Source organism: Diceros bicornis, chromosome 1, assembly GCF_020826845.1.
Source record: "Diceros bicornis minor isolate mBicDic1 chromosome 1, mDicBic1.mat.cur, whole genome shotgun sequence".
NCBI classification, from domain to species: Eukaryota; Metazoa; Chordata; class Mammalia; order Perissodactyla; family Rhinocerotidae; genus Diceros; species Diceros bicornis.
Window position 1 is genome coordinate 5,105,334 of NC_080740.1, and position 27,530 is coordinate 5,132,863.

Here is a 27,530-nt window from a genome sequence, read left to right on the forward strand (position 1 = left end):
TGACAGTTTACTCATCAGATCTAAGATACCGTAAGTAACCATGACTGAGCAAATTTTCATGGCAGATTTAAAACTGGATAAGACACCATGAAATTAAAAATACCAGTGCATGGACAATACACATCCACTGCAGAAAGTCAGTACTGTAGAACATACCAATCACTGAAATCTCCTCAAATCTGTTTTGTTAGTAGGCAGAGAATCCTCAGTAAAGTACTAACCTGTATCACCCCTGTTCTGAAATATAGTCATGGCTTCAAGATTTAACGCACACACACCCCTCATGAAAGCTTTCCGCATGGAATCTTCAAAGTGCTCTTTTTCATGCTGCATTCTTTGGATTTCAGCTTTTGCATTTTCCAAAGCTCCAGATAACTAAAATAAGGAGGATTTTTTTAAAAAAGGAAAAGATTTAAGACACAAGGAAGGATATTATTTATTTTTAAAAAATAGACATACTGTGATTTTTTTTTTTTTTGTGAGGAAGATCAGCCCTGAGCTAACATCCATGCAAATCCTCCTCTTTTTTGCTGAGGAAGATTGGCCCTGAGCTAACATCTGTTGCCAATCCTCCTCTTTTTGCTGAGGAAGACTGGCCCTGGGCTAACATCTGTGCCCATCTTCCTCCACTTTATATGGGATGCCGCCACAGCATGGCCTGACAAGCGGTGCGTCGGTGTGCACCTGGGATCCGAACCCAGGCCACCAGCAGCGGAGCGCGTGCACTTAACCGCTACACCACGGGGCCGGCCCCTGTGAAGTTACTTTTATGTGAAATACTAAAATACTTTGCCATATACTTCTTCTGCTACATGTCTCAATTTATTTCAAAAGGTGCATCTTACCTCTATTGTTTCCATCAACAAATCATTTTCACTCCTAACCATAAAGCCAAGGTTCAAACAAGGGGAATTTTATACCAGTCTCACTGAAGGCTGCTAATGTGTTTAATTATAAAAAAGATACATCATTTCTTACCATAAAACTTTTATGTAGAATATTAAATAAAATACATTAAGAGCCACAGACAGCCCTCACCCCTTCAGAAAAAAATAACTAAATGCCTGCAATATTAACAGATTTCTTTTTAACTAAATGATATTTATAGAATTTAAAATGCAAAGTAACATTAGGTATAACACGCTTTCCCTGAGACCAAATCTAAAGGGACTCCTTTTTGTGCATGTCATTTTGAATTGCAGAAAATTATTTGTATAATGAAACTTATTTTTAACATTAAGAACTTAGTGTTATAATGATGAAATATAAATAGTTTTTACTTTTAATATTTGATTTCAAGACGCCTACTGCATTCTTCAAGTATGGTTTTTATTTCTTTTTGGGTCTCAAATATTTTCCCATGGAAACAACGTTAACTGTATTATTAAAAGTCAATGGGAAAATAATTTCAATTTATATACAACTGCTTTATGTCAACCTTATAAGAACATAGTTTATTTAAATTAACATGAGGATAAACATTTTTGGTTTTGGTTTTTATTTTTGGCTAAAGACCAAAAGCAGCAGCATAAGAAGGTATGCTTTCTTTTTTTGTTTTATAATTTATTTATTTTTTTCCCCCAAAGCCCCAGTAGGTAGTTGTATGTCATAGCTGCACATCCTTCTAGTTGCTGTATGTGGGACGCGGCCTCAGCATGGCTGAAGAAGCGGTGCGTAGGTGCGCGCCCGGGATCCAAATCCGGGCCGCCAGCAGCAGAGGGCACACACCCAACTGCTAAGCCACGGAGCCAGCCCAGAAGGTATGCTTTCTTAGAGGTGGAAGGACCTGTGTGTGCTTTACATTTCTGAGAGAAATGCACAGACAAGAGAACTAACCCAAGTCTGGAGTCCGGAGGTGCAGCTATTTAAAAGAATAAATAAGTCTGCAGGCCTGGCTTATGACTGTTGTTCTTTCCCAACAGTGCCCTTTGAAGCTATACTGCAGTAAATGAAATTGGAGAAATGCGTTCCTCTGCCTAACTAGAAACTAATAATGCGTGATGCAACCCATCTTTTTAATTTTTATTAAAAGAAAGTGAAAATTAAAAAAAAAAAATTTACCACAGCAACTTTGGTTTCATAATCATTGGAAATCTGGACACAAACTTCCTCAGCTCTTGCCTGACAAGCTCGTTCCACCACATCCTTCCACTGCTTCTGTACTATGGAGTGCCAGCCTTTCCAGACTTTCTTCAGTAGAGTTCTCTGGAAGTACTGGTCAGCTAGTTTACCTTCATAAACCTAAAGAAAGTCATATACAACCTCAGAAACACAGTGAGCTGGTAAATACGCTGGTTGTAATTACAATAAACATGTCACTGTGGTAAACAGTGTACATACGTTATCAGTTAATCCTGTGTAATCATATTATTGTCATCTGCAGACAGGAGAACAGGCATAGAGAGGTAAGGAACGTGCCTAGGTGACACGAATAGGAAGGGAAAAGCGAGCCTTGCCTCACTCCAGAGTCTAAGCCCTTATCCATTACATCACTGCTTTATGCAACTAATCAAGTTAGGGGAAAAAACAAAAAACCAAATGAAAGAAAATGAATAACTTGCCACTTGCCACCTTAGTTATGAATCTGCATGATCCTTTAGCTGAAAGCAGGACCAGGAGAGCAACAGAGAGCGGCTGGAAGGCAGAAACAGTGGGGGCTGCGGCTTCAGATGGCACTGCTTTCTCTTCGGCTTGGTAGCCCCCACCACAGGCAAGATTAATTTAATGTACAGACTTTGCCATCACACATAGTGCCAAACTGACCCAAATAGGAACATATGCTATTCTTCTTTTATCAATGAATTTAAATTCTTTCGAAAAAGTCATTCCAACTTTCAAATCTGAAGAGCTATTCAAAAAGTGATGGCAGCCTCAACTATTTCAGCTAACATTTAAACATAACATACTCTCATTATGTCACTTGATAACATTCAAAACATGATCTAAATACTCATTTTAAATAGCTCCTTTCAATATGATCAATGTAGATTCAATCTATTGGGATTAATAAAAAAAAATGAAAGCGCTAGGAAGTATTCTTAAAGGAGAAACCCTATTCCATGATAGTAATAGCCTTTTCCTTTAATATTAATCTTTTGGAACTAAATGCACAGAGATCACTCCATGGCTCACATGAGCATCGCATGAAAAAAAAATGTATATATCCATCCCCTACACTCTCCAGTCTCTATACTCTGTCTTCGTGTGGGATATGTACATACTATCATACTTTTCCCCTTTGGTTACAATAATTTATTATTCTCTCTCAGTTTATATTTACTCTGATATACTGACTCAGCTCTTATTTAATTAAAATAAAAGATGTTCAAGTTTAAATTAAATACAGACTAAGGATAATTTTTTAAAAGCTATACAGGCAGCTTTCTTTGATTCTCATTCTAAGGCAAGTCTAGGCAACAAACATTTATACACTTTTATCGTGTATAAAAGTGCCGCCTATGAAGAGGCTGTATCAGGTGTTTTATTTATTTATTTATTGGTGAGGAAGAGCAGCCCTGAGCTAACATCCATGCCAGTCCTCCCCTTTTTGCTGAGGAAGACCGGCTCTGAGCTAACATCTATTGCTAATCCTCCTCTCAGGTATTTTAGAAGTAGAAACAATATAGGAAGTATATCATATGTTAAAGATTATACATTCTTTCTCCACATAATCACATCTGATGTGAAATTTGTTAAAGGGGTTCCATTACCAGGGCATTTGTAATTTAGGTACAATCCTTATTAACCTACTATGAAGTAGGAAATGATATATCAATAGGTCTATAAAATATAAGAGGTATTTTTTCCCAAACTATACCAAAATCAAATTCCTTTGAAATAAGAGCAACGTTACATCATAAATTCATTTTGACTTATTAGAAAACAAATCTTTCTTTGACTTGAACAAGAGTTCTAACATGTGACCCTCAACCCTCTCAGTTCAGAAGTCTAGTATCTGTCAGTCCTCTTTTTGTTTTCACACTTACGTCCTGTCGGGATTTGACGTGGCCGATTCGCCAGTGGAAGAATGTTCTCATCAACTCTATCCTTTCCTTTTGCTTGCCTAAGGCATGAGACAAGCTAGAAATCACCTGTAAACAGCAATTAACCCAATTATTGTGATGTTACAATAACAGCAATTGGTAAAGGGATTTCCGCATATACCAAAAAATGCTCGAGAGAATACCTATGGATCACTACTACATTCATCCAGTCAACCTCATTAGTCTTATGTTTAAAAAGACCAAAAAACTCCCCCACATGAATACACTACATATCAATGAACAAAGGGGAACAAAAGAGGAAAAAAATCCTCATTGTGTGCATCTTGGTAATTACCAAAAAAGTTTATGTATGTGAAAATTAATATGGTCACTGACGTTTAATTCAAGACAAACAACTATACATTTGAAAGTTTTGCCACATATACAAAAAGTCTTTATTCACTAGATTTGAGGGCAGGGACCAGGTTTTAAATATCTTTCTCGTCCCTAAATACCTTGGAATAGAAGTTTCTCAATAACTGTTTAATGATTTTTTGAAGTTTCTCAGTAACTGTTTAATAATGATTTTTTGGATTCAACAAACTCATAAAAGAAAACAATAGTTATACTTTGATGTACTTTCAGTGATGTTATTCTTGTTCTTTTTTTAAAAAAAAATCTATAGAGGCTTTTAAATCCTAAGACAATATTCTCTCTCATAAAGAATAAGTGAAATATATGTCTAAAAATGGCCACATTCAAAAGAGAGTTAGTATATTGGACATATTTACTGAGACATTTAGTCTGGTTCTTCTTTGAATAATTTTCAAAAGTGGAAAAGGACACATATTCTAAGACATTGGTAATATTCTATTTCTTAAGCTGTGTGGTGGCACACGGCTGTTCAGTTTATTCGTTTTCAAAAACTGGACATATTTGTACACTTTTTGTGACACTTTGAAATAAAAAAATTAAATTTAAAGCAGTTAAAAATCTTAGGACAGTTTTGAGGGTAATAAGAGAAAATGACTGACATTAGTATCTATTGTTTCAAAAAAGTAAACTATGTAAAATGTTCAATTTTATATTCCACTTTGCAATACCAAAAGAAATGTGTTTGTGTGTGCGTGTATATATACATACACACACACACATATATATACATATATATATATACACACACACACATATATTTTTTCTTTTCAGTGAGGAAGATTGGCCCTGAGCTAACACCTGTTGCCAATCTTCCTCTTTTTGCTTGAGGAAGATGGTCCCTGAGCTAACATCTGTGCCAGTCCTCCTCTATTTTATATGTGGGTCGCCACCACAGCATGGTTTGACGAGTGGTCTAAGTCCGCGCCTTGGATCCGAACCTGCGAACCTGGGTCACTGAAGCGGAGTGTGCCGAACTTTACCCACTACACCACCAGGACAGCCCCAGAAATGTATATTTTTAAAAAAACATAATCTTTATCTAGTTCATTAAAGTGGTGAGTGCTGCATCTGCAGACGAGGAGCTGAGGCGTCTGCTGCCAAGTACCTCTTCTCTGAAAGCCACCATCCTCCTGGGGGAGCCACAGATTGGACGCCCATCTGCTTTTGTTCAAGGTGCTGTCTGGAGGGACAAATTAGCACAGACCTGAACCTCACTCCCAAGTTCTTAACAGGCTAACAGAAAGTGAAATAAAAGGTGCTCTCTGTGTTTATCAATAAAATGAAGAAAGACTTTGTCAATGGAGAAAGACACATCACAGACAGAATGTGAGATACTTAAAATGATCCCTAAAAGGATAGTTTAAAATGTGGGTAATGCTTGCTCCCTGATGTTCTCTTAAAGGCAGTTAGGAAGAAAAAAAATTAGGAAGAAAACACTAGTGTTCCTACACTTAGCATGCACTCTTAAAACGTCAACAACACGGAAGTTGATGGCAAAGATAAAACGACACGACCCTGGCCTGTGTTATAGAAAGAATATTCTTATCTCTATGCATCTATTTTTCTACCACTTTCTGAAGTGATCTTCCCCTTACACCTTGTATGACCTAAATAATCATTAGTTCCTGGCATTTATCACCTAGCAAGACATTTACTGAATCTCAGTTAAAAAGAATATAAAAAAGAAGACCTCGTCTTTCCTCCCAATGGAGACTTCATAGGCTTTCTGCAGCTCCTTCAAGCTGTCGATTTGGTTGCACAGTTGTTTTATATGTGCTGCATGTTTTTCTTTCTCTTTTTTCATTTCCATTCGGTGCCAGTCAATAAAATTAAGTCTCCATTTACTTAGTTCAGATATGACGTTTGTCTGAAAGATAAATATACTGACAATTAAGTAGTTTGTTCCTTAATACTGCTTCTCAAAATTACACTGAAATTGAAGAAACATTAAAAAAAACTCAGAAGAAGCAATCAACCTAAGAGCTGTTTAACAAATCAGAACACACTAATGAGAAGGTTTGCAGGCTCAACAGTCACAGCTCTTCTTCGTCCACACTCACCACACTATGGACAGGGATGGTTTCCTATTTTAAGTTACTTTGTATGTAATGTTGTTGTCATTAAAAAAATTTCATGTCTTACTCACTAATAACAGGTCCTTTGTTTTTTCAAAGACATAAACGTCCATCTTAAGATGGATCAAGGAAAAAGGAAATGCAGGACTAAGGCCTCAGCTGTGCCACAGGACCGTGGACTAAGTTACTTAGACAGAGATGGATAGTGGAGACCACGGGAGTTGATGCTTTTTTCCCCTAAATCATTCTCACAATGGCCCCCTTACATCCAATTGCTAAGTCTGATCCCTCTTCACCCTACTGACTGGCATAAATAACAAGACCAAATAATCATGTTATCAAAAAACTGGATAACAATATGGTTAAACTTAAATGGCTGGTGGGACATTTCTCCAATGAACTTACACCATGATTAGAATATGAAACGTGGTCATGGGGAAAAAATGGTAGAAACTATACTAAAAGATTATTTCTAGAATTTAATGTTTCAAATAACAGAGAAATATAAACGCCACAGAATTCTCATGACCATAATTTCTCCATGTATGTGAATATTTAGCTTAGTTTTCTCAAACTATGTTTCAGAAAAACTGCCATTTTCTCCATTATTTTTTTAAATAGCAAAAAGCTTGCCATTTCTGTAATTCTTTGTTTTACTTAGAGGCCACTAACATCACCAAAATAAAAATCAATTTTTATAAATTTATCAGTTATACATGTGGTTGCTGTAAGAGTGGCTATAAAATGAATATACGTTGCTAAAACTGCATCTTGGGTTTCATATAAAAGGAGACATTTCTATTTGTCATGGCTATGACGTGGTCAAGGTTCAATAGCTGTCTCAGTCACACAGAGGCCAAGCCTTTCAAAACATCTGAGAAATTCAATGGAACGCGCAGAGCTGTTCCAGCAACTATTTAAAATCTGGCTATTCAAAGTATGGTTTCCGAACCAGGAGCATCACCTGGGAGCTTGTCAGAAATGCCTCATCTTGGGCTCTGCCCAACACGACTGAAAGAAGCTGCAGTTTTAACAGGATCCCCAGGTGATTTGTATGGACATTAAAGAAGGAGAAGCACAGATTCAAGATGCTGGACTGATCTTCTAGGGAAACTAAAGATTTTTTTTAAAAAGCTTTTAATTAAAAGAAAAGAAGAATAAACAGTGGAATCAAGAGCAAAACTGTTACACTACATATTAAACAACTGTAACTGAACAACTCTAATACCTTAAGATCTGAACTCCAAAGATCAAGTACATTTTCCATCTTCTGGAGATTTTCATCAGAAACAAGATAATCGCTCACAACTATTTCATGGACATCTGCAGGACTAGAATTAGACCCTGGTGAGGAAGAGTCACCTAAAAGATTAGTACTGAAAAAATCCATGACTGGGTGAGAAGGCTTCCTTGGTGATGACACTGGTGACGACCCTACAATAAAAGAAAGTTGTAGTGGTCAAGCCAAATTGAAAAGAACCCAAATCACTAAGGAGTTATACCGGAAGGCTAGAAGATGTTAGTTACCCAAGGAGGCTGAGAAAAATGCAGAGAAATGACCTTTTCGTGTACTTAATCTGGCTATTTTTCATTCAGTATTGACACTGATTTAGGACTGACCAGCATGAGATGCCTCCCATACCTCCCTCCCCCCACATATGACCTCTATCCCAAATAAGGTTGCTTCATGTATCCAGGTCCAGCCTGAGCTGAAAGTGTTATCATCCACCTCATCATACCAACAGTTACTAAGTGCTTTCTATGCGTCTGTAACAAAAACATTATAAGGATTAGCTCTTATAATATATGCTACCCTAAGAAACAGCTATTATCATCTCCATTTTAATGTTAAGGAAACTGAGGTTCAGAAAGGGTTAAGTAATTGACCAAGGTCACAGTGGTTATATAGAGGCCATTATTACTTTATGTAAAACAGTGGGATGGGTTTTAACACTACTAAAATTCAATACTCTAAGTAGAATGAGATTAGTAACTTAGTTTATCAGATACTCAGCTGTAAGGCACCCTGTTAGCTTTGAACATATTGGTGAGAAATATATATATGTATGTACATATATATCCCCTGTCCATATGCCTGGGGGATGCAGGGGTGAGTGGGTAAAGGGACGGGTGAGAGCCAGAGCCAGAAAGAGAACTGGTATCTATCTTTAAAGAGCACAAAATAGAAGAGTTACTATTTTATGACACATGTATGCTGGAACAGAGACTATTCATCATCATTTCTCACATATCTCCCTTTTTTAAGAGTGTCCTAATAACCAAGATTGAACGGCTTTCCTCTCTTCCTCACTGAATGACTCAAAGATAAATCTACTATAGAACTTGTTGCTTAAAAGTAGATCTTTTTTTTTTTTTGTGAGGAAGATCGGCCCTGAGCTAACATCTGCCAATCCTCCTCTTTTTTGCTGAGGAAGACTGGCCCTGGGCTAACATCCATGCCCATCTTCCTCTACTTTATATGGGATGCCTCCACAGCATGGTTTCCCAAGCGGTGCATTGGTGCGCGCCCAGGATCCGAACCAGCGAACCCCGGGCCGCCGCAGCAGAGCACGCACACTTAACTGCTTGTGCTGCCGGGCTGGCCCCTAAAAGTAGATCTTTTAAGAATTCTTTGCAAAAGGGAAAATCATTCCCAAATATATATGTTTTGCATAAAAAATATATCAACAAATGGTTCAGGCTATGAAACACTACTTAGATGTTCTGACAATGGTTAAGGAACCCAAAGAATAAGGCAGAATGACAAGTACATGAATATTATTTTCTCTTACTAGATTTTACCAACTAGATCTGCACTCATGGGAAAAGCAACAGGCTTTCTATATATTTTTAAAAAACATATACTCACCTTAAAAAAATAGAATCATGTCACACTGAAGAACTTGGAAGGCCCTTCAGAAATTACACTGCCCAAGACTTTCATTTACAAGGGAGGAAAACTAAAGGAGAGAGGCATTTCTTATATGGTGACTGAAATGGCCCCTACATTAAATGAAGGGAATCACATAGTAAGAAAAGTGCTCCAACTATGTCCACGAGGAAGTTTCAATCTGAGGCTGGTATGCTTTTAAAAACTCTATAACACTTGCTAACCTCTCCTTTCAACAAAGGAAAAGCAGAACACAACACCACCAACAGTATTTAGCCAAAATTTAATAACTTCATTTATATATATATATGTATACTTTTTTATACATATAACTTCATATTTTATATATACAAAATATAAAAATACTTCATTTATTTTTACTTCATTTATTTTTACCATTGCTTTCCATTTATAACAAGTATATACTAATTTTATGCTATAATCAGTAATGACAGATATAAATTTTCCTTGATAGAACAGGTAATATTAAAGATAGGACAAAAACCATTAAGTTGGTACACAAATGCCTTAAAATTGGGAAATAATGCATTATTTTATGAAAAAATTTAAATTGGCCAAACTATCTGACATCCCATTAAATCTTTTAAGATATTTTCTCTCCAACCTAGCAGTTTTAAGAAAGGATGCCACACACTATAATACATTAATCTGTATTAGTCTTAATTGTACTCTTTTGGAATCTTACGAAATTATTTGAAATATTCTTACTTAATAAATTAGCAACAATAGCTAATAGCTAAATACTGCCAATAAGTAATATGCTGGAATTATTCCTCTTACTACATAGACAATGTTCATCAGACTGCAAAATGTTGTGCTTGGGCATTTAGTTTTGAAGATAATCCCGGCATACAACCATGGGCACAAGTGCAGAGGTACAGTTCCACTAAGAGACATGCAGTTGCTACAGTGTTGTCTTCAATTTACGACTTTTCATAATAGTGAAAGAAAGTTCAAATAAAAATCCAGCTGTCATATAAGAGCCAAGAATAACACTAAAATGTAAAAAGTTCCCCCAGATGATGGTGATACACACCATTGACTGAGAAGAATCACCAGAGAAGTATTTTCACAATCATAAGTCAATAACATTAATAAGCTCAATAACATCTTAAATTAAGAGGTATTCTGAATAAAAACAAGCTAAGGAAAAGTCATACCATCTGTCTTTGAACGACTTGAAATATTTAAGTCACACCCTTTTCCAACTTCCATCCTTGTTTCTCTTACTACAGGGCTATTTCCTGCTGAAAAGAAAGAAGTTTTTTTGAATTAAATCACTCTTAAATGTCTAATCATATATACCTAATTTAAGAAGGTAGCAGTACTTAAGTAAGATTTTAGAACAAGCAAAATACAACATGCTGGGGATATAGGAACACTAAGACAAAGAACAAGAAGCAAGAAAAAAAATTGAGACTAGAAAAGGGCTTATTGTATCATTAGTAAGCTCAATTTCACCCACCAAATACGGATGAAAGAGGATTCAGTCCACTATAGCATTCAGTTCACACTAAGCGAATCAGTGGAAGAACGACATCAGAACTTAGACAAGGCTACGCTATCTCACACCACTGGGTATTTGCAGGGGCCTGCTGCTTTCCACCAGCTGCAATCAAACTAGAGTGACACTGGCTCCCCCAAAACAAGGACTTCCTTACTTCCACCTCAGGAACATTTCACATGGTGAAAAGGAAACTAGGAAACCTCACAAGAATGGCTGTCAGAGGCTTATATATGCTTTGCCAACTTCAACACACCTTCCTTACCTAAGCAACGGCAACACTGAGAATAAAGAGAATGCAATGATAAATTTACACGGTCCATTCTAACCAAGCCTACATGTGAATCAGGATATCTAAATTCACTGCATATAGTATGCTTAGATCTCAATCCTTTTGGGAAAAGGCAGAGCATAAACAAATAAATACTATCTTCCATGCTAGAAAAGAGTAGGGTCTTGGATCCCAAGTCGTTACCTTGAAAGTCTGGAGAGGTGGGGTAGGGAAAGGACTCTGGTGTGGTGTCTCTGGCACAACAGTACAGCAGTACTGTAGCCAAGGGCAAAGGAAACAAGCTTTCAGCGACCACCTTCAGGGTGTAGAGGGCTACCAGCTGACGGCCTATCTACATTTGTAAGAGGGCAGGCAGCACTCTTTGGGCTTGCTCAGTAGGAACTGCACGGTGAGGTGCTTGGGGTAATCAGAACATGGTGAAGATCACTGATGTAGAATGAATAAATCCAATGGTCACATCTCGAAGAGCAATAAAATTTGGGTAGAAAATGCTCAGTGATAGAATGTTTCAGTGGTAGAATAAATATATATATTTTAAGGTTCTGGTCATATTTGTTGATCCAGTGTAGTAGGCGAAAGATTGAGGAGCAATGAAAACTCCATGTCTACACAGACACTAGGACTGTGACTCACCAGAAACCCAGGAGCCTGCGGACTCTGAGTAGGATGTGTCATGTGCCTTCAAGAAGGGACCTTTGGAGTTATAACTTATATCAAGCTGATACCTGCCTGTTTTAGGAGGGCTTTCTGTGCCCTTTGCAAGAACACTTACTTAGAGAGAGCTGTCTGAGATCTTGTACTTTACTGAATAAGAACAGATAGGTAAAAGGAGCTTTATCCTCCTTTCTCCACCTTTCACTCATCTATCAACATACATCTTGGTTTGTATTCGTTCTCAATTCTGTCACTGACATGGTCCAAAGATGGGTTCACCTTTGTGGTGATAATCCCTATAGTCCTCCATGCCCATATAAATACCGCTGCCAAAGTCCTAGCACATGTTTCCTAAACTTAAGGAGTTCTAAGGGCTACCCATGGACCATCTTTAATTTGGGGGCTTGGGCATTTCATTTCCAAAATAATCCTGGGTATACAAACACTGGAACAAGTACAAAGATATAACTCCACTGAGACATGCAGTTGCTATAGGACTGCTCTAACTTTATCACTTTTCATAAAAGTAATAGTCAAACCAAGTTCAAATAAAAATCCAGCTGTCATATAAGAGCCAAGAATAACATATTAAAATGTAAACAGTTCCCCCAGACGATAGTGATACACACCATTGACTGGGAAGGATCACTGGAGAAGATTTTCACAATCATAAGTCAATAGCATTAATAAGCTCAATAACATCTTAAATTCAGAGATATCTTGAAAAATATACATAACCTTGATTATCGAGAATATCATCAATTATAGTAGGAATTCTAACATCTGGCACCACTTCTCCCTTAGAATGAGATGGCTGTGAAGCACCTGATTCAATATTTGGAGTCACTATAGCATAACGAAGCAGTTCTTCATACTCCTCCTATGAGAAGCCAATAATAAACACGTATTACATCACTGTCACAATGAACGCTCAGGCATAAGACCAATAAAGGCAGAGCCAAAGTTGTTCTCTACTTCAGTTCTCACAACAGTGTTCCCAGGTGGTGGGGATGTAGACTTTTGATTTATGTTTTCCATTCATCATCATTTACTCACTCTATTGTGGTAAGTAAAATTCTTAAAAAAAAAAAAAAAATCCAACAAATATACCTACCCAATGTCTTTTAGGGATAGTGCCTTGGTACCCATATTCCTTCAGCATATGAATTTAATGATGGTGACACAAAGATCACCTAGAGTAGTTCCCTGTAGCCAACCAACACCTACAATACCGAAGAGCCCTCCCTCAACTGGCAGCCGCCTGCAGATGGGCAGAGACACAGTGAGCCCTTTCTCTGCTTTTCTGAAATTTGCTTCTGAGATGCTGCTCCCAAAGACTCCACAACAGGAAGGTCTAGGGATGAACAGTAGTTTGGGCTCTAGCTGCCCCCACCCCCACACAACCCCACAACTCTGAGACTCTTCTCATGTATAAGCATGAAAGAGTATAATAGAATTACTGGGAGAGAAAGAACACTGAAGATAAACAGAGAACACGAATGCCACGGTAGAATGCCAAGTAGAATGTTCCATTCTACCTGCTGGCAGCATCCTGGCCACGTGGAAGGAATGATAAGAAAGGCAGAAAACAAAGTGCAGACCTTACAAGTGCATTCCTCAAGTTAACAAAAAATGGAATTTCCTGTAATAGATACTTAGATATTTGTTTAGCCAAATCAAAAAAACAGTATCAGTGAAGTAAAAAATACACTGGAACCTAGTCTCCATTCACAAGGGGTTGGTCACTGATGCAGTAAATATTCCTGTTAAGGAGGAGTAATTTCTAACAGTCTTATGGCATGGACACAGAGACTGTCTTTGCATTAAAAAACTGTGGGAAGGTATTCAAGAATGTGAAATATTCTTCTAAAGGATTATTTTATATTAACTTTTCTCCATAAAAAGTTTAGTTCAGATACAGAAAATTTCACTATCATCATTTCATTGTCATAACTGTCTTATTATTCTGATTCATCTTCAGTATGAAGATAACTCATACTCAAAATTACCTCCTTCAAGGGTCACAATAAATACCTGTTGAATTGAATTAACAGCAATTCTGTCTAGGTCAAAGAAAGAACCTTGCCTTGAATAACACCATTAGGATACGGTATAGGTGTTTGAAAAGTAGCAATTTTACTTTTCCCTATGGTTTTCTATGAGTAAGAATATTTAACCATCCACCACACCCAAGTTTCCAGCCATGACCGTGTCACAGTTACCTGAAATAAGGGTCTTGGTGTTTTCCAAAGGAATAGATGTAATTGCACTCAAAGTTCTGAAGTCAGAACTACCTTGTACGCTGTGTAAGTAGTCAATATCAATGCATTTCAAAGTAATTTCCAAGAAAGTGTTTCAGAGAACCCACATTTTATCCCAATTTCGTTTTTTAAGCTATCTCTTTGAAAAAACTGTAATAAAATGAGTATGCACTATCAAATGTACCATATATACTAAATTTTAACAGGCCATAAACTATAAATTCTTTTGTTGGTTGGAACAAAGGGGCTCCTGCTATCGATGTACATGTTAAATTCTTGTAAATGTGTCATAGATTGGAAGGCTGTAGCTCTGCACAAGTTTATTTTTTGTTTTAAATTCACACCTGTACACATCTGCCCATGTAAACCGTACAAGTGAGCACACAACTATAACACAAGTGGGCCACATCAACTACAAACCCCTCAAACTCATGCACATCTGCTGGGGCCAGGCCCTCCTCAGGATGCAAGAGTGATGAGCTGTGCAGTAGCGGCTGACTTCATGCTATGTCACACGCTTTATCACAGTACAAAAGGCTTTAGCATTTATTCTAAGTTTGAGTTTTTTGAGAGCATCCTGTGTGATTTTTACACTTATGATAAAAATTTTGAAGACCTGATTGATTCTGTTGGTGGTTCAACACTAAATCAAAAATTTTCTATTCTTTTTTTATGCTTCGGATCACTTTAATTGAAGATGAGATATGCTAGTAAAAGGCTACCATTTTTGGGCCAGCCCCCGTGGCCTAGTGGTTAAGTTTGGCGTGCTCCGCTTTGGAGGCCTAGGTTTGGTTCCTGGGCGTGGACCTATACCACTCACCCGGCAGTGATCATGCTGTGGCGGCAACCCATGTACAAAATAGAGGAAGACTGGCAACAGATGTTAGCTCAGGGCAAATCTTTCTCAGGAAAAAAAAAAAGCTACCATTTTCACCTACTTATGTTGAGAATAAGAATTTTCTTCATATTATGCAACCCAAACAAAATACAGAAGCAAACTGGACACCTAGGCTTATAAACCTGCACTTGCCTGCCATCATACCGCCATTGCACATGCACGTTTATCAAGGCGGCTTCAAGGTTTTTGCTGACTTTGTGATAAGTAAATGTCACAAATTTGAATTTATGAAATAAATTTACACAACTGTGGTTCTGCTTTAATATTTTTCTATTGGAATTTGAAGTAAAATTGTTTGAAAAAAGGGTTTATGCTGGTAGATGTTTGAAAACTGCTCATTGAGCATAACTAAATGTAAAAGAGTCACTTGGATTCAGTTTCAACCCTGATTTACATATTTAACATAGATGACTTACATGCTGTAAATGTTAGTTATAGCAAATACAGACTTTTACGTATGTTAAGGCCAATGACAGAAGAGAAACACAAAGAGATATTCCAAAGAGGGGACCCTTAGCTAGCTCACTCGAGACTCCCCCTCATATCGCTCTAGTCAACTCTTGTCAGTGATGACCCCTTCAGGACAATAAACATGTCTGAGTTTTAAACTTACATTTCCTGATAGAAAATAAAAGTTAGTATTTCACATGATGGTTATCACTGAGGCAGAAGGCTCTTATTAGGAAAAAAATCATTTAGAATATCAGATATGTAACATTTAATTTTTGTGTTGACAAAAATAATTATAATTCTTCTTTAAATTTCAAAAATACACTTCCTGAACCATATCAATTTTCCAGTTATTACAACAAAAGGAAATTCTCTAAGAGTCTGATAAAGTGAGGCCATACACAAGATATTTCACTGGTTCCCATAAACCTGAATGTATGAGTCAGTCTTAATAAGCTAACTAGCAAAATATATACAATTTCAAGTGCAATAACTCCCTATGGTAGAGACAGCTAAGAGTTTAGCAGCATCCATTTCCCCTTTATTCCTTTAAGTTAATAAAACTCCAGGGTTTGACCTGGGCAAATGGCCGCCCAGCGACATTTCTCAGCCTCCCTTGCAGCAGGTGTGGCCAAGAGACCTGGCCTATGGGATTTGAATGGAAATGATGAGTACAACTTCAGTCATTAAAAAGGAAGCTGCTTGCCTCCTGTTCAGCTCTTCCCATGGGCTAGAGGTGGTAGTAAGCCAGCACCTGACGATGCAAACATGGGCAGCACCCTAGGGCAGGGCAGAGCAACAGAGAAGAGACTCAGTCCTCAGATGACCACAAGACTATGTACCAGCTCAAAACCACTCTTATTTGGTTCCTGTTAAAGCAGCCAGAACACCACCCTATTATACTTCCCAAGCAGCCAAAGTAAACTTGTGATTTTGGCACAGAACATATAACAGTCTGGCTATGGACTGAATGTTTGTGTTGCCCAAAAATTCATATGTTGAAGCCCTAACCCCCAGTGTGGCTGTATTTGGAGATGGGGCCTCTAAGGAATTAATTAAATAATAAGGTTAAATGGGTCAAGAGGATTAGTGTCCTTATATGAAGAGACAACAGAGAGCTCTTTTCTCCCTGTGCACACGCACCGAGGAAAGGCCATGAGAAGGTGGCAGTCTACAAGACAGCAAGAGTCCTCACCAGAAACCAACCGTGTCAGACCTTGGTCTGGTACTTCTGGCATCCAGAACTGTGAGAAAACAAATTTCTGTTGCTTAAGCCCCCCTCTATGGCATTTTGTTAGGACAGCAGAAGATTAATATAGTGGCTATCTTTTTTAGTGTGTGTGTGTGAGGAGATCAGCCCTGTGCTAACATCCGCCAATCCTCCTCTTTTTGTGCTGAGGAAGACTGGCCCTGGGCTAAGATCCGTGCCCATCTTCCTCCACTTTATATGGGACGCTGCCACAGCATGGCTTGCCAAGCAGTGCATCGGTGGATGCCTGGGATCGGAACCGGCGAACCCTGGGCCGCCACAGCCGAGCGCGCGCACCTAACCGCTTGCGCCACCAGGCCGGCCCCTACACAGTGGCTATCTTTTATTTGTAGTTTGAGGTCAATCAACTTTTTAGGAACATTTTCCTCCTTAGCATTTCCTCTGGTGGCAATTACAACTATATTTAACCAAATCAGCTCTGCTCACTTAGTACCACAGGAACAAACTGTCCCTGTAGGAATGAAGGGGAAGTGGCTTCAACTGTAGCTTCCCTAGTCTGACCTCTGAAAAGGGAAAAAGATTCGAACATATATTTCAAAGTTCCCACAACAATTACTATGAGTTAAAGGGGAGGTAACTAGGTATATATTAATAGTATCCAATGTACATATACATATTTTGAGGAAAGATTTTAAAAATCAGTTATTTAAACAACTATTTTAGTTTCACATATATAGATATAGGCCAAATGGGCTATTTTTTGGTTAATGATCAAAATAAATAATATTGTCTTATTTAATTGTCAAAGATAACCTGCCTTAAGGAATCCTAAAGTAAAAACCAAAACTTGTAATTTTGCACTCCCCCCGCCAAATAGCTGGATTGATGTGACCCTAAAATACAGCTGAACCCATACATACCAGGTGAGGTCAGGACAACTGGCTAACGGTTTGGAGTTGTGCTTAGAGGAAGTTATCAGTGGACAAGCACCATGGATGCTGCCCATCCTTCAGCATTTATCATCGATAGTTTTATGGAGCATTCACATAACTGAGACAGTAATGAAAACTCCCTTAAGAGGAATATTGATTTATGAGGGGCTTTTATATTAAATGTTTAGTTTTACATACTTACTATATATGTAAAAGCATATAGTTATTTCATGTTATTTTATTTTTAACATCACTTTTGGTATTTATATTATGAAATGTTTCCAGTAACATAATATGGGCAGGTTTTCAACTGTAGTCAAGAACTAGCAGGGTCATAAGTTGAGGGTTACTAATAAACAGAATCTCAGTTGGACTGACATTCTAAACAGGTAACCAATAACACAAAACGACTTCTGGCATGTCTAGAAGATTCTTACCCCTCCCTCTCTTAAATTCTACTCGAGAGATTTATTCTTTTGATCTAAAGCTTTGTCTCCTGACAAAGTGAAAACCTGAGGTCTTACACGGTGTTTACAACCTAGTATCAAAGGATTTTGGACCCAACAATTACACTGTGTGGGTTTTTTCCCCCACAATCAACAAGCAATTCCCAGACACTAGCTGGTTGTCCTACAATTCAACTCAATTCTGATACTATTCACCAGAGATAGCATCAAATCCCATGGGTTAAGGGCTCAGTCCCATGAGACTGAACCCCCTTCCAACTTCAGATGCCAACTGCAAGTCCAGGTTGTCACCTGTACTGTTGGCCAACTGGCTATAAGTCAGAGGTCACCACAACCCCCTCCCCTTGGGTTCGATTATTTGCTAGAGCAGTGCACAGAACTCAGAGAAACATTTTACTCACTAGATTACCAGTTTATTAGAACAGGATATAACTCAGGAACAGCCAGATGGAAGAGATGCACAGGGCAAGGTGTAGAGAAAGGGCGAGGAGCTTCCATGCCCTCTCCTAGCACACCACTCACCCAGCACCTCCACATGCTCACCAACCCGGAAGCTTTCTGAATTCTCTCCCTTTGGGTTTTTATGGAGTCTTCATTACCTAGACATGATTGATTAAATCACTGGCCATCAGTGATTGAACTCAATCTCCAGCCCCTCTCCCCTCTTCGGAGGTCAGGGGTGGGACTGAAAGTTCCAACCCTCTAATCATGTGGTTGGCTCCTCTGGCAACCAGCCCCCATCCTTAGGTCCAAAAGTCACCTCATTAACTTAACAAAAGACACCTTTATCACTCTCATCACTTAGGAAATTCTAATGGTTTTAGGAGCTCTGTGCCAGAAACAGGGATGAAGACCAAATATATATTTATTAGAAATCACAATATCACAAGTATAAATGAGTTAATCAGTTCTCTGATGAGGAAATTTGGATAAGGGAGAGATGAAGGGTGCAGGAAAGCACTGTCACCTAAAAAGATAGCACTAAGTGGGCGAGTTATCATCCAAAGAGAAGGCCAGGATGAACCATCTGTGTCACAATTCCAGACTACAGTCATGTGCTGCATAATGACGTTTCAGTCAATGATGGACTGTATGTATGCCGGTGGTCCCATAAGATTAGTACCATACAGCCTAGGTATCTAGTAGGCTATACAATCTAGGTTTGTATAAGTATACTCTATCATGTTTGGACGACGACAAAATCGCCTAATACCACATTTCTCAGAACGTATCCCTGTCATGAAGCAACGCATGACTGTACTTTTATCCTAGTAAATATTCACAGATATTTTTCCAATAGCTTCCCAATTTCTGAATCTGTAATTTCAATTAAAGGAGCACATCTGTTCCATAAAATATTTTCCTAAAGTTTTTCTCATACACAGTGCTAATAACAACTTACTCTACTTAGGCATAAACATAATGCCCAGCTTTTTCCCTCTTAAGCGATATAACTATAAAACTCAAGATATACCAAGTCAGTATTCTCTCAATCAAAATCTACTCTAGAAATCTAAATCCATATTGTGATAATAAAAATTTAGAAATAACAGAAATTTAAAACCGTTTATGTAAAAACCACACCTTCTGTGGTCAACTTACCTGTCACTGTCCAGGTCCTGGGCAGCAGAATGTGCCGAATGCTGTGGCAACAGAGACTAGAGGCTGGGGTAGAACACTAGGGCATCTGGGGCCCCAGAACTTTGGAGGGGTTGATATTGTACTCATTTGCATTAAAGTGAGAGCAGCATTCATAAGAGATAGCTACAATGAGAAAATTTCAAGAAAAAAAGTTCCTTGAGATTTTCAGCTTCTCCTTTCATTGTGTTGTTTGAAGCCTTTGTACAGAGCGTTTGAAAAGTTCACAATGGTTTTCTGAAAGGTTAAAACAACGTAAGGTATTTCCTAAGGTTTGTAAAATGATTCTCAAAGTTTGATATTATTATAATTTGATATACATTATATACACATTATAATTATTAATGTAAATGGCTTGAATGAATGAAAAATGTACTCCTAGTTCTCCCTTATATTATCACTTGTTTAAAATAAATAAGTCACAACAAATTTAGATACGTCTTCCCACCTGAAGATCTGAAGAGACAGAACTGCCTCGGTCAGAGTCATTTTGCACAACTGGAAGTGAGCATTTCTCTTCATCTGATGACATTCTGCACAAATACTATAAAAGAGTAGAAGCAACTTTAGTTTTTTTCCTCAATATTTAAAGGAAAATAAAATGTTTTCTGGATATATACAGAAGTGTAACCGCGTCCTAACCTGTAAACAACCATCATGTGATATGTTAAATCATTCAATGCACTGAGCACCCACAGATGAAATCACTGGGCAAGAAGAACTGGTTAGGACTCAATTCCCAACGTGAGTGAGTCTGTAAGGCAGTGAAGGAGATGAGACAAATACATAGATGGTTAAAGAAAAGTGGAGGCTCCTCAGGAAAATCCACAGTGGTGCCTGTAGAGAACAGAGTGTGGTCACTGTTCTTCAACAGTGTGTGACAATGTGGGTGCTGGGCACCTTCCTGTAGATACTGGACCAAGAGAGAAGGAACAATTTGTGCAAATTCCCTGCTTGGGAAACTTACCATTGGGGAGTATTATTGTAAGAAAAACAAGCCTACACAGAACAACAGCTTCTAATACATGCATAGAAAAACTGCTGAAAGTTTTAACCAAAAAAATAAAATTAAAAGTACTTTTAGGGGGCTGGCCCGGTTGCGTGGTAGTTAAATTTGCGCGTTCTGCTTCGGCGGCCCGGGCTTCACCGGTTCGGACCCTGGGTGCGGACCTACCCACCGCTCATCAAGCCACGCTGAGGCAGTGTCCCACACAGAAGAGCTACAACTCTACAACTATGATACATAACTATGTACTGGGGCTTTGGGGAGGAAAAAAAAAGAAAAAAAAAATGTACTTTTAGTAACAAGTAAATAAATTATTTAAAAGACAAGTAGTGACCATTCAAACTAACAGAACACCAGTTACATGTAAGACATCGATGAGGACAGTAAGATGAAGAAGTCGCTGTCCTCTAGGGCTCTACAATCTGTAGAGAGGGCCAAACATGTATATAATATAAATGACTGATGAAACAAGCGCTGTTAGACCCTAAAACAACAGAGGTACAAAGTAGGGAGGTAGAAGTAGCCGTTTTTCATGGGGTGGGATCACAAGGTGTGAAGAAGTGGGAATGGAGCCAGAGCAAGTTTTAATAGAGAAGATGACCTGGGTGTTGAGGCCTGGAAGACAGATAAAGGATACAGGACTATGCTAGGCAGCAGGGCAGCATAGGCAGAGACAGAGGCATGGACATGTATGCCAGTGACATAAGTAGTGTGTCAGGCTGAAGCAAAAGGTGCAAAGCAAGGCTTGGCTAAGGAGGAAACAGGCAAATCAGGAGCAGCCAGATCATGGAAGATCATGGTTGTGTCATGTAAACAGTTTGACACCCATATAACCACCCAGGTCAAAAAATACAACATTACCAGCCCCAGAAGGCCTTCTCACGCTGGGTCCTAGTCTCTGCCTCCGTTCCCTGACATCTAACGCTAGAAAATGTTTTGCCTGTTTTTTACCTTTATAAACAGTGTGCATTACTTCATGCCTAACTTCCTTTGCTCAACAATACGTTTGTAAAATTCATCTATGTTGTTGCTGTGTGTAGCTGCAGTTTTTGTTTGCTTGTTCTTTTGTTTTGCTGTTAGGTATTCCACTACATTAATATACTAAAATATATTTGTCCAGCCTATTTTTCATGGATATTTGAATTGTTTTCAGTTCTTGGCTATTACCAATAACACTGTTATAAATAATACTGTATGTCTCTGAGTGTTAAAAATAAAAAAAAGTTTGGTCTCATTCTAGAGAAGTTATTAAAATGTTTTAAACAAGTAATAACATGATCAGGCTTGTCTTTTAGAAAGCTCACTCTGGAAGCTTTCAAGATGGATTAGAGAAGTGAGATCCTAAAGAGAGATTAATTGAGAGCCAACTGTGGTAGTCCAGGAGATAAACGTTGCCTCCAGCAGCAATCCAGGAGATAAAAACGAGGACCTGAATCTAGGAGGCAGCATTGGGAAGTGGATGGAGGGTATGACTGACACCGTTGTGTTTTGGCAGTGGAAATGAGAGATCATGATCAATAATTAGTTAAGGGGTTAAAGGGAGGAATTGTTGATGACTTCCAGATTTCTGGCTTGGGTGAGTAGATGGATGATAGTGCCACTCACCATGGCAAGGAATGTAGGAAGATGAGCAGGTTGGGAGGAAGGACAATGGGTTCCATATCAGATGATTTGGGTGTTAGGTGCCCGTGAGGCACTGAGGTGACGCTGCAGGTATGTGGTACATGGCCACATCCATTAAGCTGTGCACCACTCCAAGGACCGCCGTTCACAACAGCTGCAATGTGAATGGTGCTTCCTGGGGTAAGCAATGTGAGAGCCCTGCATCGGAGCTTTCGGTTGGAGACACTGTTTGACAAATCATCAGCATAATGGGAAATGCTTAAAAGGGAGAGGATAAGATCACTCATGAAAAGGAGCGTGACAAAGATTCTTATTCTGAGGTCCGTATACCCAAACTATACGTAATATTTTTAGTATAAATGCACACGTGTATTTTTCGAGGAAGAGGATCCTTAGCTTCCAATATGTGTTCAGAGGGGACCATAACCCTAATAAAGTTAAGGACCACTACCATAGTGAGAAGAGGGTATAAACCAGAACCACTAATATTTAATGGGGAAGAGAAGAGCCAGCAAAGAAGACAGAGAAGGAAGTCAGACAGTAGAACTATCAGAAAAAGCAGCATCAGGAAAGCTTGGAAAAGGGAGTAGTCAGAGCCATAGGCCAAAGAAGGATGAGAATTGGATGAAGTCTCCCAAATCTGGCAACCAGGAAGTCGCTATGACATTTGCCTGAACAATTTCAGTGGAAAGTGGAACACACCTCAATCACAGTAGGCTGAAAAATAAACGAGAGATGAGGAAATTGAAGTAGAAAGGGCAGGTACAGGGAAAAGTGCGACATCAGAACAGAACCACAGGTCGGGGCTAGATTGTGGAAAGGATGCTTCAACTTTATTCAATGCTGTGAGTACACATGATAAGTAAACTAAATCTCAGCACGACTATCTTTAGTTAAGCCAATTAGGGAGAATAAAATAAGCACATACATCTGCAGCAAGGAATGGCCGCTTCACGGACTTCAAATCCACCCCTGTGGTAACTGGTCCTTGTCTATTTTCATTCACTTCTCCCTTCAGGATGTGTTTGCAGACCAGGTGGGCAATAGGAGTGGGAGTGGGGTGGTGCTGATTATTCAAAAAAACAAAAGGGCTGAAAAGTATGGTCAGATCTCAAAAGGAGTTTCTGAATATAGATACTGCAGACACCAAACAACTATGTACTTTTAGAAAACATACTATACGTCTTCCATCTGCCCTGCTTTGATGCCAACAGGTATGACAGTTTGTCTGAAACCGTACGACAGCAGCATTTTCCTGTTTCTAGGTTCAGAAAGGAAGGAGAAACACGAAGCCTGCTTTAACGGGCGGCGGACGTGCAGCAGTTCACTAACTTTTCAGGACAGCATTCTCTAACCAAGAGATCAGAAGCCACGACATGAAAGTTGGGAGCGCGTCTCTGTTGCCAGGGAAATCAATCACGTCTTGGCAATCGCCCGGCCGATAGGGAAAGAGGGAGCAAGCGCAGGAGGCAGAGGCAGAGAGAACCAAGGTGCGGGGGGAGAGGGGACGTCCTGCGCCTGCGCCGCCCCCGGGACGGGCCGCCAGCCCGCCCCACGACAGGGACCAGAAGACAGAGGAAAGCAGCTGCGAGGGAGCAAAGGGCTGGAGGTCCTCTTCGGTCCGTCCTACCCACCCCTGTTTCAACCAAGTTCTTACTTGAAAACAATGAAGCGTTAGACACGGTTATTTTCCCCTGCGTTTAAATGGCCAGAACCTACGGCGACAGTCACCGCCACACTGGAGGCACGCCCCTCCCCTCCTCCCGGGCGCCCTCGGGGGGAACCTCCCGACCCCGCGCCCCGCACAGCTGAGGGGCCCGCGTCCCGGGAAGACGCCCCAGCCCGCCCTGTACGAGCCCCGGAGAGGAAGCCGGGGCCGAGGCGCTTCAAAGGCCACTCCACCGGGGCGCCGCCACCCACCGTGCCGCGCTCCACGAGCCCGACGCGTCCCCCGGCGCCTCCTCGCCGCTCGCGCTCACACAACGGCGAGAGCAGCGGCTCCCCTAACAGCGACCTGACACTTTCAAACCGCAGCGAGGAACTAAGGACGGCCCTGCGCATTGGCCCCGAGCTTCAGCAACCTGCCGTCTGATTGGTGCAAGGCCTGGGGGCGGGGCCCTGGACCGGCGGAGAGAAGCGGGAATTAGGTGACGTAAGGAGAGCTCCGCCCCCGTTTCCGGCGGGGTCTGAGGGGCGGGGTCTTGCGGAGCCCCGCCCAGCGCTCGGGAGCGCGTGCTCAGTTCCGGTCTGCGGCTGCGGGCTAGGAGGCGGCCCTAGGAGCATGTTTAGTTAGACGCTGCTGAGCCGGGCTGGAGTCAGCGGGGCGGCGTGCTGCTGTGTTTCGATGGCGCCCATAGCCTATGCGTGTGGTCCTCGTGCGTGAGAATCGTCTGCGTGCACAGATGCCCTGCAACAGGATCACTTGGAGGTGCTTTTTAAAAGTACGGATCCCTGACCGTCCTCTGCTGATTCCTTCGGTCTTGGGCGGGACCAGGGAATCTGAATTTTTAACAAAGACCACCAGTGATGCAGGGGTCTGCGGACCACGCTTTAAGAAACTGCTGGACTAATGTTTTACTAGTATAGGTTTTACTGATGACCTCAAACGTGTCAGACTGCAAGTCAGGCCCCTCTGGTGAATCGACCTTAGAATCATCATAAGTATATCCTGGCTTTACTACCTACTCGCTGTTACCTTGCATAATCTTACCCACATAAAAGGGTTGTAGGGAGATTAAATGACGTGCTATATCTAAAATACATATCACATAAACATATAAAATATTAGCCTTTCAACATGTGTTGGCAACAGATACAGCTAGAGGTACATTAGGATCCAGGGGGCTAAGGGAATGCCGCAGTCTGGAAAACGAGTAATGAGATCTGGGTGAGTTTTCAGGCTTTCTGCGTTACTTGGAGGCTAAGGTATCCATTTCTTTTTCTGTAGATAGAAGTGGCATAACCTGGGACTCACCTGCTTACCTATTGGCAGAGCTAGACTTCTACTTATACAAGTGAAAAAGTAAGAAGAGTGCCACCAGTTTCTGTGGCATAAGCTATGCTTGTTCCCATGCTTATTATAAAGATAACAAGTTCATAGCTTGTTCCCGTGCTTATTATAAAGATAAGTTCATACCTGGTTCAGATACCTGTTTTTTAATTGGACCCCATACATTATAATCGTTACTGATGCGCTGTCTCTGTGCCCTCCTGCCACTTGGCTCCATGTTTCTCTTCTCTGTCTTCTCCCTTTTAGGGGCCATATTTTCATTAAAAAACACTGGGTAAGCTATTTCCATTCTTCTTACAGAGAGAAAGTGCAAATCTGGTCTGCTTGTTATGAATTTAGAACTGATTCTTTCCCTAAGTTTCCTAGAGAGGAGGAGAGAGAGAGAGAGAGAGAGAGAGAGAGAGGGAGAGATAGAAGGAAGGAAGAAGTGAGGGAGGGAGAGAGGGAAAGAGGGAGAGAGAGAAAGAGAATAAAGCCCCCACAAACTCATAATAATTAAATTTCCAGCTTGAACCCTTTATAATTATTTGTTCATTCAACAAATATTTATCTAGCATTCGTCATATGCAAAACCTTTTGTTGGTGCTAGGAATAGAGTGGTGAACAAAACAGACACAGTCTGCCCTCACGGAACTTAGTCTCATGGGACAAAACAGACATCAAACAACAGAAACCCCATACAAATGAATAAATAATTATGAATTATGTTTAAAGTGAGGGGAAATCAGGAAATGCCTGTCTGAGAAAGCACATTTAAGCTGAGACCTGAAGGATGAATGGGGAAAGAACTTTATCTAACAAATACACATAGTGCTTACCATGTTCTAGGCACTGCGCTCATTAACTCACTTAATTCTCAGATTACCTCTGTGATGTAGACACCATTTCCATCCTCATTTTACAGATATGAAACCTGAAGCCCAGAGAGATTATGTGGCTTCTCTAGGCTCACACAGCTAATAAGAGCAGAACTGGTATCCAAATTGAGGCAGTCTGGGCTCCAGAGTCCATGTTCTTATCACTCAGTGTGTTCTGTTGGGAACAGCACGGCTGTTATGGGTTGGATGGTGTCCTCCAAAATGATATGTTGAAGTTCCAATCCCTAGTACCTGTGAATGTGACCTTATTTGGAGATAGGGTCTTTGCAAATGTAATCAAGTTAAATGAGGTCATGCTGGATTAGGGTGGGCCTTAATCCAATAACTGGTGTTATAGGAGAGGGAAATTTAGACACAGAAAGAGATACAGGAGGGAAGACGGAGGCGGAGATTGGAGTGATGCCTCTGTAAACTAAGGAACATTGAGGGATTGCCAGCAACCACCAGAAGCTAGAGGAGGTGAGGAAAGATCTTCCCCTGGAGCTTTCAGAGAGAGCATGGCCCTGCCAACACCTTGATTTGGGGCTTCTGGCCTTCAGAACTGTGAATAAATAGATTTCTGTTGTTTTAAGCCATGCAGTTTGTGATAATTTGTTACAGCATCCCCAGGAAACTAATAAAATGGCTAAGGCCTCCAGGTGAGAAAGCGCTTATTGTATCTGGATATTGAATGGATATTGAATAAAAGCCAGTAACCTTAGTGAGAGGCAGAATAGCACAGAATAAGGCTGTAGATGGAGGTGGGAGCCTGACTACGTTAAGGGTTTGAGATTTTATTTAAAGTTCAATGGGATGTTTTTAGATGTTCAGGAGAGAGATGAAAACAACTTGGACTAAGGAGGTGACAAGGGAAAAGGAGAGATGATGACAGATAGGAGATGTATTTTGGGGGGAGAATTGATAGGACCTCATGGACTGTGTTTGAGATGAAGGAGAGAAGTGTCAAGAAGGGCTCCCTGATTTCAGGTGTGTGGCTTGAGCAACTGGAGGGATGGCAGATCATTTACTGAGAAGCAGAACAAATATTGGAAGAGGAGCAGGTTTTGCAAGAAAAGATCAAAAGTTCAATTTTAAATATGCTGTTTGAAATGCCAAGAGACATCTAAATGGACTGCCCATTGGGGCATTAGACGTACATGTCTACAGCTCAGGAAAAAAGTCAGGGCCCAGATACATAATCAGGGAGGCTTTGCATATAAATATTGTGGAGGATTCCAAAAACGGCTCCAATTCTTCTTTGCTCCCTGTGTCAGTGTCTTTTGCCGTGCCCTCTCATTAATGGTCAATGGGATGTTAACAAACG

General features: G+C 40.1%; 1 protein-coding gene across 4 annotated transcripts in view; it reads right to left on the reverse strand.

Moving 5' to 3' along the window:
• Positions 1 to 24,359, reverse strand: part of POC5 (POC5 centriolar protein) — a 35,622-nt gene extending 11,263 nt beyond the window's left edge. For 2 of the 4 annotated variants that reach the window (XM_058565328.1, XM_058565172.1), the window contains exons 1-9: positions 24,260 to 24,359; positions 20,159 to 20,254; positions 12,593 to 12,734; positions 10,565 to 10,651; positions 7,722 to 7,927; positions 6,109 to 6,285; positions 3,987 to 4,091; positions 2,062 to 2,241; positions 222 to 375 (exon numbers count right to left, since the gene is read on the reverse strand). In XM_058565328.1, the coding sequence (XP_058421311.1) occupies positions 222 to 375; positions 2,062 to 2,241; positions 3,987 to 4,091; positions 6,109 to 6,285; positions 7,722 to 7,927; positions 10,565 to 10,651; positions 12,593 to 12,734; positions 20,159 to 20,242 (1,135 nt within the window). In that variant the 5' untranslated portion in view covers positions 20,243 to 20,254; positions 24,260 to 24,359. The remainder of the gene's footprint in view (positions 1 to 221; positions 376 to 2,061; positions 2,242 to 3,986; positions 4,092 to 6,108; positions 6,286 to 7,721; positions 7,928 to 10,564; positions 10,652 to 12,592; positions 12,735 to 20,158; positions 20,255 to 24,259) is intronic. The other 2 variants (XM_058565273.1, XM_058565371.1) reach the window with 2 other exon arrangements.
• Positions 24,360 to 27,530: the final 3,171 nt, after the last annotated feature.